Source organism: Salvelinus namaycush, chromosome 40, assembly GCF_016432855.1.
Source record: "Salvelinus namaycush isolate Seneca chromosome 40, SaNama_1.0, whole genome shotgun sequence".
Classification (NCBI taxonomy): Eukaryota; Metazoa; Chordata; class Actinopteri; order Salmoniformes; family Salmonidae; genus Salvelinus; species Salvelinus namaycush.
Genome location: NC_052346.1, coordinates 15,232,238 through 15,246,161, shown reverse-complemented (window position 1 = coordinate 15,246,161; position 13,924 = coordinate 15,232,238). Strand labels below are relative to the sequence as shown.

At 42.9% G+C, this 13,924-nt stretch overlaps 1 protein-coding gene across 1 annotated transcript in view; it reads left to right on the top strand.

Moving 5' to 3' along the window:
• The window catches only part of LOC120033255 (DNA-binding protein SATB2-like), a 57,725-nt gene extending 48,728 nt beyond the window's left edge, over nt 1-8,997 (top strand). The window contains exons 10-11 of the mRNA XM_038979529.1: nt 1,965-2,499; nt 8,957-8,997. Coding sequence (XP_038835457.1) covers nt 1,965-2,499; nt 8,957-8,997 — 576 coding nt within the window. The remainder of the gene's footprint in view (nt 1-1,964; nt 2,500-8,956) is intronic.
• The last annotated feature ends 4,927 nt before the right edge of the window (nt 8,998-13,924 follow it).

Genomic DNA, 13,924 nt, shown 5'->3' with positions numbered 1-13,924 from the left:
GTTTGTACGTTCGTTCTTTTATGTAGTCAGTTTTCCTGTTCATGCGTTCTTCGTGTTTAATGTAAGTTCGTCGTCCAGGTCTGTCTACTCCGTTTGTTGTTTTGTTAGTTTATAGTGAAGTTCGTGTTTTCGTCTTTTCTTTAAATAAATCATGTCAACTCAAGACGCTGCATTTTGGTTTAATCCCTGCTCCTCCTCTTCGGATGAAGAGGAGGAGGAAAGCCGTTACAGTTATGATATTTTAATGATGTTGTGTGTTCTCTTAATGGGTTGGATTTAGAGTTATGATATTTTAATGATGTCATGTGTTCTCTTAATGGGTTGGATTTAGAGTTATGATATTTTAGTGATGTTGTATGTTCTCTTAATGGGTTGGATTTAGAGTTATGATATTTTAGTGATGTTGTGTGTGCTCTTAATGGGTTGGATTTAGAGTTATGATATTTTAGTGATGTTGTGTGTGCTCTTAATGGGTTGGATTTAGAGTTATAGAAGGTCTGACTGGATTTATTCTGTCTGACAGTGGTGGGATGCCTGGGAAGTTTCTCTCTCTATCCCACCACCTGTTCCTTACACTAGTCATCCACTTCCAGTCAGGTTTGTCTCCTTTAAGACATTTTAGTCATCCACTTCCAATCAGGCTCCTTTAAAGGGACAATCTGCAGTTGCTACATACATTTTTTGACTTTTAAATCAATGATATTTACCCATTGATTCTTGAAGAATATAACTTAGAAATGCCTCATGAGCTCAGTTCAACATTCGTACCCCATCAGAACCCAAAATATAAGCTTGTTTTACTCCAATGTTTGTAAACAATGTAAATGTAAACAAACATTGTATTGCCTCAAAACATGGTTAAAACTATAATTTTGATATCATGGATGGTCCATAGCTCTCTCTCTATGAATTTGAGAGTGGTAACATTTCTCCAGCCCCGTCCCTCAGCTTGTTACCGAAACTTCAGATTGCCCCTTTATGACATCAGAAATAGACAAGGAGGCATAAAACAACTAGCCCACACATTTCCTGAAGACCTAAAGGCCTTCTCTCACCAACCCTTCCAAAGAGCATTTAGAAATACTCCATGGTCTGGCCTAACCTCAATATTATTTGAAACATACCATGTTATTATTGAAGGGGGGGAAAAAAGAATGACTATTATCTTTATTTAGGTCCTTTAATTTCCCCGGACCACAGATTTATGGGCGCAGCATTCCAGTGTTTGGGCGTTCAGGCACCCCGCCCTTCTAATAGCCCCAGGAGAGGGGAGTGTGATGGGCCTGGGACTGGGACCTCTCTGTCTGGTCAACGGGATCTCAGCTCCAGTACCACACGTTCCAACTAACCCCCTAGGATGTTAATGGGCTGCCACTAAGAGGGGGGAGTCTATCCTATTCCTTAGGGAACTACTCTCTGCTGCTGTTGTTGTTTATGAGCTTCTAGGGAACTCTCGGGTCAATGGGATCTCTGTTATAGTACAACTAACCCCCTAGAAATGAACTGACATGTGTTACCACTAAGGGGGAAGTGTATCCTATGTTTAAGTGAACTTCTTCTACTGTCTCTGTTGTGGAGTTTTTCAGTTTATTATATGAATATGCATATATGTGTTGTCAGACATAGAGTTAGAGAATTAACTGATTATTACCTAGAGTATGGACTGATTATTACTTTGAGAATGGACTGATTATTACTTAGAGTATAGACTGATTATTACTTAGAGTATAGACTGATTATTACTTAGAGAATGTGGACTGATTATTTCTTCGAGAATGGACTGATTATTACCTAGAGAATGGACTGATTATTACTTTGAATATAGACTGATTATTACTTAGAGAATGGACAGATTATTTCTTAGAGTATAGACTGATTATTACTTAGAGTATGTGGACTGATTTCCTATGTTGACAGTCTGCTCTAATGGGATTCAACATGACATCTCCTCTTTTTCTCCACAGGCACTGCACAGGCAGCCCTTACCTCCAAGGAAGGCCCCATCCCCATCTCCCATGCGGGACCCATCCCCTCTCCTCACTCCCACGCCTGGCACCAGAGGCCACAACTCGGATGGGACTCGAGGCAAGGACAACGGCAGCGTGAGTGGCAGCTCCAGTGGTGGGTCCAAAAAGCTGCGGTCGCGTACCCGGATCTCCCTGGAGGCTCTGGCCATCCTGCAGAGCTTCATCGGTGACGTGGGCCTCTACCCTGACCAGGAGGCTATCCACACCCTGTCGGCCCAGCTGGACCTTCCCAAGCACACCCTGGTCAAGTTCTTCCAGAACCAGCGCTACCACGTCAAGCACCACAACAGCACCACCCAGATGAGCCATGCAGGGGAGGGGGAGGCGGGGGAGGAGAGGGACGGCGAGGGGGTGGAAGGGACTGAGTACCGCGACGGGGAGCTGCTCTCTGAGTCGGAGGGATCAGACGTCGCCGAGTCCAGCGAGGACGGGCGGGGTGGTTCCGAGGAGACTGACAGAACAGAGGGAAGAGGTGGAGGAGAAAGAGGAGTAGGAGTGGAGGGAGAGGAGGAGAAGGACAATGGCAAGGCCTCAGGCCCCCGGCCCACCTCCCTACCACCCTATACGTCCCCAAAGAGTCCCAATGACTCTGGAGAGCTCCATAGATAACCCCCTTGGGCCATGGAGGAGGGAACGACAGACAGACAAGCCCAGGACAGAGGGATGGCGGGATGACGAGACAGATAGAACAGAGGGGAGAAAGTATGGAGGGATGAGGAAAGAAAGTGTCTGGTACTGAAGACCATGAGGATGGCTTTAAGTAGAGGAGAGTCCTACCACACCACAGTGGATGTGGGTACAGGTCAGGACTTATGGCTGTAGACAGGCAGGGATGGTGAAAAGACAACAGAGTACCTCAGAATGAGAGAAGAGATGCACTCTGGGTAATGGAGTCATAGACAGTGACAGGCTGCTGTAAGAACATGATTCATTGTTTAGAAAATGAAAATGGTTTCATTTATTAAATGGGCATATCCACAAGGATGATTAAAACCAAGGCCCCAGTTATGTGTTTCATCACAGAGTCTGTCGTCGTATTCTTAGAGCAGCGCCCTGAGATACTGTACGTGAACAGTGTGTTCTGATTGGTTATCCTATGAACGTTCCCATCATGCCTGGGAAATCCTTGCATTGGCTGTGTGTAATGCAATCACTCTCCCTTAACGTCGACAAATCTTTCCCATTTCACCATCCTACCAGCACTTAAATCAAAACCATATTTATTGTTCTTGTAATAATCTAAGTTTATTGTCTTCATTATGGCTGTTATTCTTATTTTCTATTTGATATCTGTGAAGATGTGTTGCTTTCTGTGTGTGAGATACATTCACAAAGTGTCTCATAGTAGGAGTGCTGACCCCGGATCAGTCTAGCCTTTTACATCATAATGAATAAGATTACATGGACAAGGGGGGACCTGATCCTAGATCAGCACTCTGAGACGTTTTATGAATACGGGCCATTGTGAGGGAGAAGAACACTTTCAAATGAAGTTGTTACTGAACTGAGTGTCTCCAGATGTACTGTATGTTGATCAGTGACCTGCTTACTGTTTCCAAAACAAACAGTCACAGACAAATCAAACCAATAAATGTACTTCTGAAAACAATTGTTGCCAGGTGAAACCTAATGTTGAATCTCCTTTTTTAAACGGGCTAAAATCAGCATCTGAATGGTTAATGAGTAAGTGTGGGTGAGGGGGCTAGATTCATGATATTGCCCTCTTTGAGGTAAGGAATGACAAACTGAAATGACATTCTCACATATTAGATGGAAATTAGTTGCAATCTCAACATAATAAATATAATATTGACTTATCTGTGTTGGTAATTTAAGTTGGCCTTGTTTCCAGTTATTTGACTTATCTGTGTTGGTAATTTAAGTTGGCCTTGTTTCCAGTTATTTGACTTATCTGTGTTGGTAATTTAAGTTGGCCTTGTTTCCAGATATTTGACTTATCTGTGTTGGTAATTTAAGTTGGCCTTGTTTCCAGTTATTTGACTTATCTGTGTTGGTAATTTAAGTTGGCCTTGTTTCCAGATATTTGACTTATCTGTGTTGGTAATTTAAGTTGGCCTTGTTTCCAGTTATTTGACTTATCTGTGTTGGTAATTTAAGTTGGCCTTGTTTCCAGTTATTTGACTTATCTGTGTTGGTAATTTAAGTTGGCCTTGTTTCCAGATATTTGACTGAAATTGTGTTGTTTTATAACTAAGTAGGCTACAAGCTGTTCTATTTCAGCGGTTTGTTAATAAGGTACCCAAACACAGCAAACGTTGAATATTTCTCTGGTCTTCTTTGTACATGAAAAGGCCAAAATTCTTATACTAATAATTTGGAAATCAATCAATCCGCCATCATTAACGCAATGTAAAAATCAAATAATTTATTATTGAAATATTGAAATAGCATGGGCAACTGAGAAAAACAAAGCCAAGTGGCAAACCCTGGGGATGGGGGTCTGGTCTGGGATGGGGGTGTGGTCAGGGATGGGGGTGTGGTCAGGGATGGGGGTGTGGTCAAGGATGGGGATGGGGGTGTGGTCAGGGATGGGAATATGGTCAAGGATGGGGGTGTGGTCGGGGATGGGGGTGTGGTCAGGGATGGGGGTGTGGGCAGTGGTGGAAAAAGTACCCAACTGATGTTCTCAGTTTAGTGAGTCCACCAGATCAGAGGTAAAGCTAATCCTATTTACAGCAGAAAATGTTTTGTCTTTGTAAAACAAACACACCCATAATTTTTTTTGTTGATAAATGTATTTAATCAGGCCATGTTTGTGTAATATCCACATGTAGCCTGCATCTGTAGGGATGTTAGTTCTGGGATCTGTCCCCGGGAAAGATCTAACAGTGGACATAAGGAGAGACAAGACCAGGCAAAACTAGCCAGTTATAGAATATTGTATTGACAGCTGAGCTGACTGAAGACCGGCATTCAACTTGCAGTTGTTGATATTGTTTCCACGGTAACATGTCTTTACATGTGATAAAACTTGCAAGCTACTTTTGTAGCAAGGTGATGTAGAATAAGAGTCTCATGAAATACATTCCAGACACGGGTACTTCTTGCTACAGTATCTTGGCATAACTGCGATTTGACAGAGAAATATCAGCTAGCTAGAAAGGCTACACAGCTGTAGCTATCCCCAAGCTATGCTAGCTAGCTATTTCAATTGGATTAACAACCAGGTAAACTAAGGCCATTTGTTTGATCCAATTTATTAGCAATCCCCATTAGCTGTTGTCAAGGCAGCAGCTACTGTTCCTGGTGTCCAAACACATTAAGGCAGATGGTTAGCAGATGTTAATGCAAGTGTAGCGAAATGCTTGTGCTTCTAGTTCCGACAGTGCAGTAATATCTAACAAGTAATCTAACAATTCCCCAACAACTACCTAATACACACAAATCTAAAGGGGCAAATGAGAATATGTACATATAAATATATGGTTGAGCGATGGCCAAGCGGCATAGGCAAGGTGCAATAGATAGTATAAAATACAGTATATACATGTGATATGAGTAATGTAAGATATGCAAACATTATTAAAGGGGCATTATTTAGAGTGCATTGTATAAAGTGACTAGTGATCCATTTATTAAAGTGGCCAGTGATTGAGTCTCAATGTAGGCAGCAGCCTCTCTGAGTTAGTGATGGCTGTTTAGCAGTCTGATGGCCTTGAGATAGAAGCTGTTTTTCAGTCTCTCGGTCCCAGCTTTGATGCACCTGTACTGACTTCGCCTTCTGGATGGTAGCGGTGTGAAGAGGCAGTGGCTCGGGTGGTTGTTGTCCTTGATGATCATTTTGGCCTTCCTGTGACATCGGGTGCTGTAGGTGTCCTGGAGGGCAGGCAGTTTGCTCCAGGTGATGTGTTGGGCAGACCGCACCACCCTCTGGAGAGCCTTGCGGTTGAGGGCGGTGCAGTTGCCGTACCAGGCTGTGATACAGCCCGACAGGATGCTCTCGATTGTGCATCTGTAAAAGTTTGTCAGGGTTTTGGGTGACAAGCCACATTTCTTCAGCCTCCTGAGGTTGAAGAGGTGCTGTTGTGCCTTCTTCACCCCACTGTCTGTGTGGGTGGTCCATTTCAGTTTGTCAGTGATGTGTATGGGAACTTGAAGCGTTCCACCTTCTCCACTGCGGTCCTGTCGATGTAGATAGGGGGGTGCTCCCTCTGCTGTTTCCTGAAGTCCACGATCATCTCCTTTGTTTTGTTGACGTTGAGGGAGAGGTTGTTTTCCAGGCACCACACTCCCACATATAAAACAAAAGATAAAACAGTACATCATATAACATTATTACACCACTACATCTCTACAATACAACATGTTTAATACCACCATACAGCAACATCACAATGCACATGTGTGTGTAGAGTGTGTGTGTCTGTACCTGTGTGTGTGTCTCTTCACAGTCCCCGCTGTTCCATAAGGTACATTTTATATCTGTTTTTTAAAATCTGATTCTACTGCTTGTGGAATAGAGTTCCATGTAGTCATGGCTGTATGTAGTACTGTAGTCTGTTCTAGACTTGGGGACCGTGAAGAGACCTCTGGTGGCAGGTCTTGTAGGGTGTCCGAGCTTTGCCTCCCTAATCTTCTACATTTGCACACACTGTACATAGATTCTTCCATTGTGTTATTGACTGTACGTTTGTTTATGTGTAACTCTGTGTTGTTGTTTTTGTCGCACTGCTGTGCTTTATCTTGGCCAGGTCACAGTTGTAAATGAGAACTTGTTCTCAACTGGCCGACCTGGTTAAATAAAGGTGAAATAAATAAATAAATACGAATAGTGCTAGTAGTTTAAACAGGCAGTACATTCAGCATGTCAAAACTACTTACAAAAACAAGTAGTGATGAAGTCAATCTCTCCTCCAGTTTTAGCCATGAGAGATTGACATGCATATCATTCATGTTAGCTCCCCGTGTACTTTTAAGGGCCAGCCGTGCTGCCAATTGTAATTTTCCTAAGTCCCTCTTTGTGGCACTTGACCACACGACTGAACAGTAGTCCAGGTGTGACAAAACTAGGGCCTGTAGGACCTGCCTTGTTGATAGTCTGGTTAAGAAGGTAGAGCTGTGCTTTATTATGGACAGACTTCTCCCCATCTTAGCTACTGTTGTATCAATATGTTTTGACCATGACAGTTTACAATCCAGGGTTACTCCTAGCATTTTAGTCACCTCAACTTGCTCAATTTCCACATTATTCATTACAAGATTTAGTTGAGGTTTAGGGATTAGTGAATGATTTGTCCCAAATACAATGCTTTTAGTTTTAGAAGCATTTAGGACTAACTTATTCCTTGCCACCCATTCTGAATCTAACTGCAGCTCTTTGTTAAGTGTTGCAGTCATTTCATCGCTGTAGTAACTGACGTGTAGTGTTGAGTCATCCGCATACATAGACACACTGGCTTTACACAAATCTAATTGTATTCGTCACATGCTTTGTAAACAACAGATGTGGACTAGCAGTGAAATGCTTACGGGCCCTTCCCAACAATTCATAGAGAAATAGAGATATAACAGAAAAGTAAAACACAAAATAATAAAAGTAATAATAGCAACATAATGAGTAATGATAACTTGGCTGTTTACACAGAGTACCAGTACTGAGTCAATGATACCATGACTATATACACAGAGTATCAGTACTGAGTCAATGATAACTTGACTATATACACAGAGTATCAGTACTGAGTCAATGATACCATGACTATATACACAGAGTATCAGTACTGAGTCAATGATAACTTGACTATATACACAGAGTATCAGTACTGAGTCAATGATAACTTAGCTGTTTACACAGAGTATCAGTACTGAGTCAATGATAACTTGACTATATACACAGAGTATCAGTACTGAGTCAATGATAACTTGACTATATACACAGAGTATCAGTACTGAGTCAATGATAACTTGACAATATACACAGAGTATCAGTACTGAGTCAATGATAACTTGACTAAATACAAGCAGTATCAGTACTGAATCAATGATAACTTGACTATATACATGGGGTATCAGTACCAAGTCAATGATAACTTGACTATATACAAGGAGTATCAGTACTGAATCAATGATAACTTGACTATATACATGGGGTATCAGTACCAAGTCAATGATAACTTGACAATATACAAGGAGTATCAGTACTGAGTCAATGATAACTTGACTAAATACAAGGGGTACCAGTACCAAGTCAATGTGCAGGGGTACAAGGTCATTTTGTTTTGTACATATAATTAGGAATAAAAGTAACAGATAATAAACAGTAGCAGCACATGAAATAGTTAAAAAAGTTATTGCAAAAAGGGTCAGTGCAGATAGTCCTGGTAGCTATTCGGTTAACTATTCCACTAACTGTTTAGCAGTCTTATGGCTTGTGGGTCCAAGCTGTTCAGGGTCCTGTTGGTTCCAGACTTGGTGCATCGGTACCGCTTTGCTGTGCGGTAGCAGAAAGAACAATCTATGAAATCTTTTCAGTCTCCTGAGGGGGAAGAGGCATTGTCACCTGGATCAACATAAGACTATTTTGTTTGTGTCATTTTAAAAGAGTTCTCTCTCTCTCTCTCTCTCTCTCTCTCTCTCTCTCTCTCTCTCTCTCTCTCTCTCTCTCTCTCTCTCTCTCTCGCTCTCTCTCTCTCTCTCTCTCTCTCTCTGTACAGTGGGGGATGCTCAGCAGGCTCATTAAGTGCAGATTTATTTATGAGCTAACTTTCTGTGATTTACTGTCCTGTTCGCCTGCCAGGGCACCTGATAACAATTAGAAAGTACAGTATTTATTATCCTCCATGTGGCATGGTGTGCAGAAAGTAGGCTCACCTCTGACCTCTGGCGTAAGCCCCTGATACACTCTCCCCCTCCCCTTCCCTCTCCCTCTCCCCTTCCCCCTCCCTCTCCCTCTCCCCTTCCCTGGACAGAGAGCAGCTTGCTGGATCTTCTGCTCCTAATTCTGCCCTGAGCCCCTTGGATCAACTAATTGAACTCATTATTCGCTCAATTGGCTGAGCATTATCCCCTCTCAGCCCCTCGAGGTCTGAGACTGGCATTGATTACAGAGATTATACAGAGAGAGAGGCTCAACCAGACACAACACTGGAGAGGTGGGCTGACAGGCCTATCGGAGAAGGGGAGAATAAGGCTGCGATTTGCATTGCACTGTCCCAATTCTCCACCCCTGCACTCTCCCTGTCATTTTAAAAGCATAGGAATGTTCTAAGTATTGGCAAGAAGGAGTTTCCACCATTGCTAAATCCATACAAGAAAGTGTGCAAGGCAAGTGCACACTTTGGGAAAATGGTGGAGAATCTGGACGCAGCATTTGTGCCCAGTCTGCCATGTTTCCATCATCACAGCAGGGGTAAGGGTTCCTCTGGTTCCTCAGGGGTAAGGGTTCCTCTGGTTCCTCAGGGGTAAGGGTTCCTCTGGTTCCTCAGGGGTAAGGGTTCCTCTGGTTCCTCAGGGGTAAGGGTTCCTCTGGTTCCTCAGGGGTAAGGGTTCCTCTGGTTCCTCAGGGGTAAAGGTTCCTCTGGTTCCTCAGGGGTAAAGGTTCCTCTGGTTCCTCAGGGGTAAAGGTTCCTCTGGTTCCTCAGGGGTAAAGGTTCCTCTGGTTCCTCAGGGGTAAAGGTTCCTCTGGTTCCTTAGGGGTAAAGGTTCCTCTGGTTCCTCAGGCGTAGGGTGTGGGTTCCTCTGGTTCCCCAGGGGTGGGGTGGGGGTTTCTCTGGTTCCTCAGGGGTAAGGGTTCCTCTGGTTCCTCAGGGGTAAAGGTTCCTCTGGTTCCTCAGGGGTAAAGGTTCCTCTGGTTCCTCAGGGGTAAAGGTTCCTCTGGTTCCTCAGGGGTAAAGGTTCCTCTGGTTCCTCAGGGGTAAAGGTTCCTCTGGTTCCTTAGGGGTAAAGGTTCCTCTGGTTCCTCAGGCGTAGGGTGTGGGTTCCTCTGGTTCCCCAGGGGTGGGGTGGGGGTTTCTCTGGTTCCTCAGGGGTGGGGTGTGGGTTTCTCTGGTTCCTCAGGGGTAGGGTATGGGTTCCTCTGGTTCCTCTCCAAAAGTGATCTGTTCAGAATTAGCCCGCCACAATACAAACACATCCCAGCTAACTGTAGTGGTGTATGTGGGCCTCATATGACCATAGTTACACAGACACAATAAAAGGCATCATTGTGTATTAGGTGACTAATATTAGTTTGAGGGAGATGACGGGAGTGTGGGGGGCTGTCATCACGCTGCTGTGTGTGTGTGTGTGTGTGTGTGTGTGTGTGTGTGTGTGTGTGTGTGTGTGTGTGTGTGTGTGTGTGTGTGTGTGTGTGTGTGTGTGTGTGTGTGTGTGTGACAGAAAGACAGAGCTCCATTTATCCATCTGTGTGGCACTGTCTGTCTGTGTGGTGGACTGTCTACCCTAATGCTATCTATTTCAAAATACCTTGTTTCCAATGTTCATGGAGTACAGTATGTGCTTGTTGAGACTGCAGGGACAGTGTGTGTGTGTGTGTGTATATATGTGTGTGTATATGTGTGTGTATATGTGTATATGTGTGTGTGTATTGTGTGTGTGTGTATATTGTGTGTGTGTGTATATTGTGGGGCTGAGTAACCACAGCTGGGCATTATAGAAACCATATTACTGCCTGATAAGCTGCTATTAGAGGTGTGTGTGGGGTGAGTGGGAAAGGGACGCAGGTGCTCTGTGGGCTGATATTACCCAGGATGCATAGGGATGTGGGGTTGGGCAGTGGGGGCTCTCTCTGGGGAGCGCAGAAACACACCTGTGATCCCCTTGCTAGCACGCTCACACACTTCCCCACTCCGGCAGATGAATCCACACTCTGATAAACACGCTAATACTGGGGAGCAGGGAGCACACACCATGGAGCACACCACGGGCACCAAGCCAACAACACGTGGCACTGGGCTTTGCAGTAACACAGTGTGGACAAGAAACTACAACCTACACAGATAAGACAGGATGATAAAAAACTACAACCTAGCTAGATAAGACAGGATGATAAAAAACTACAACCTACCCAGATAAGACAGGATGATAAAAAACTACAACCTAGCTAGAAAGACAGGATGATAAAAAACTACAACCTAGCTAGAAAGACAGGATGATAAAAAACTACAACCTAGCTAGAAAGACAGGATGATAAAAAACTACAACCTAGCTAGATAAGACAGGATGATTAAAAAACTACAACCTAGCTAGAAAGACAGGATGATAAAAAACTACAACCTAGCTAGAAAGACAGGATGATAAAAAACTACAACCTAGCTAGAAAGACAGGATGATAAAAAACTACAACCTAGCTAGAAAGACAGGATGATAAAAACTACAACCTAGCTAGAAAGACAGGATGATAAAAAACTACAACCTAGCTAGAAAGACAGGATGATAAAAACTACAACCTAGCTAGAAAGACAGGATGATAAAAAACTACAACCTAGCTAGAAAGACAGGATGATAAAAACTACAACCCCGCTAGAAAGACAGGATGATAAAAAACTACAACCTAGCTAGAAAGACAGGATGATAAAAAACTACAACCTAGCTAGATAAGACAGGATGATTAAAAAACTACAACCTAGCTAGAAAGACAGGATGATAAAAAACTACAACCTAGCTAGAAAGACAGGATGATAAAAAACTACAACCTAGCTAGAAAGACAGGATGATAAAAAACTACAACCCCGCTAGAAAGACAGGATGATAAAAAACTACAACCTAGCTAGAAAGACAGGATGATAAAAAACTACAACCTAGCTAGATAAGACAGGATGATTAAAAAACTACAACCTAGCTAGAAAGACAGGATGATAAAAAACTACAACCTAACTAGAAAGACAGGATGATAAAAAACTACAACCTAGCTAGAAAGACAGGATGATAAAAACTACAACCTAGCTAGAAAGACAGGATGATAAAAACTACAACCTAGCTAGAAAGACAGGATGATAAAAACTACAACCTAGCTAGAAAGACAGGATGATAAAAAACTACAACCTAGCTAGAAAGACAGGATGATAAAAACTACAACCTAGCTAGAAAGACAGGATGATAAAAAACTACAACCTAGCTAGAAAGACAGGATGATAAAAACTACAACCTAGCTAGAAAGACAGGATGATAAAAACTACAACCTAGCTAGAAAGACAGGATGATAAAAAACTACAACCTAGCTAGAAAGACAGGATGATAAAAACTACAACCTAGCTAGATAAGACAGGATGATAAAAAACTACAACCTAGCTAGAAAGACAGGATGATAAAAACTACAACCTAGCTAGAAAGACAGGATGATAAAAAACTACAACCTAGCTAGAAAGACAGGATGATAAAAAACTACAACCTAGCTAGAAAGACAGGATGATAAAAACTACAACCCCGCTAGAAAGACAGGATGATAAAAACTACAACCCCGCTAGAAAGACAGGATGATAAAAAACTACAACCCCGCTAGAAAGACAGGATGATAAAAACTACAACCTAGCTAGAAAGACAGGACGATAAAAACTACAACCCCGCTAGAAAGACAGGATGATAAAAAACTACAACCCCGCTAGAAAGACAGGATGATAAAAACTACAACCCCGCTAGAAAGACAGGATGATAAAAACTACAACCCCGCTAGAAAGACAGGACGATAAAAAACTACAACCTAGCTAGAAAGACAGGATGATAAAAACTACAACCTAGCTAGAAAGACAGGATGATAAAAACTACAACCTAGCTAGAAAGACAGGATGATAAAAACTACAACCCCGCTAGAAAGACAGGATGATAAAAACTACAACCCCGCTAGAAAGACAGGATGATAAAAACTACAACCCCGCTAGAAAGACAGGATGATAAAAACTACAACCCCGCTAGAAAGACAGGATGATAAAAACTACAACCCCGCTAGAAAGACAGGATGATAAAAACTACAACCTAGCTAGAAAGACAGGACGATAAAAACTACAACCTAGCTAGAAAGACAGGACGATAAAAACTACAACCCCGCTAGAAAGACAGGACGATATGCTCCTGTGGCACTCACGACTGTGATACCCGGTTGATTATTGATACTTGTTGAGCTGTCAACTTCATCCTCCGAAATAAGTTCTTTTGATAGAGAAAATAAATAGGACACTTTTGTGTAGTTTATTTATTGTTGTTGTTACTCAACACTCCTTACAATAACCCTTTATACTGAACCCCCATGCCAACCTGAACCAGGCTGGAATATTGCTTGGAAATCTCCCAGGCGCTGGCTGTCGAGAGAGACTAGATACAAAGACATAGAGAGAAGGGAGAAAGGGAAGAAGTGACAGAGGGACAGAGCACACACAAACTGCTGTGCAGTGACACACTTCATTCCAGGGAGCTAATTCTTAATAGATCATTGGCTCTCACACTGTAGCCAATCACGTTAACCATCAGGCAGGGCTATAAGGGGTCAAATGTCAGGGCTACTTAATCTCCTGGATGCTTCTATGCATAATGATACTCCCAAAACCTGTCTTCTCATTCATTTTCTCAGTGCAGTGGTCAATATTTAAAAGTTCCAGTTTGGCTCCTGAGTTGCTTAATACACCCTGTCCCCACATAACGTTGGTTAACGAGCTGTCTTCCATAAGGACAGATTCAACTCTATCAGGGTCAACTCCCAGAGGAGTGTGTGTGTGTGTGTGTGTGTGTGTGTGTGTGTGTGTGTGTGTGTGTGTGTGTGTGTGTGTGTGTGTGTGTGTGTGTGTGTGTGTGTGTGTGTGTGTGTGTGTCTACCAGTGCCAATGAGTAACCCGCGCCTCTTATCAAGATAAGGCAAATAGAGGAGAATGGCTGATAGATTGGAGGCATCGTGTGACCATGTTGACGACTGCTGCTGTTAATACCTGAAGGGTGCCTACACTAATCCA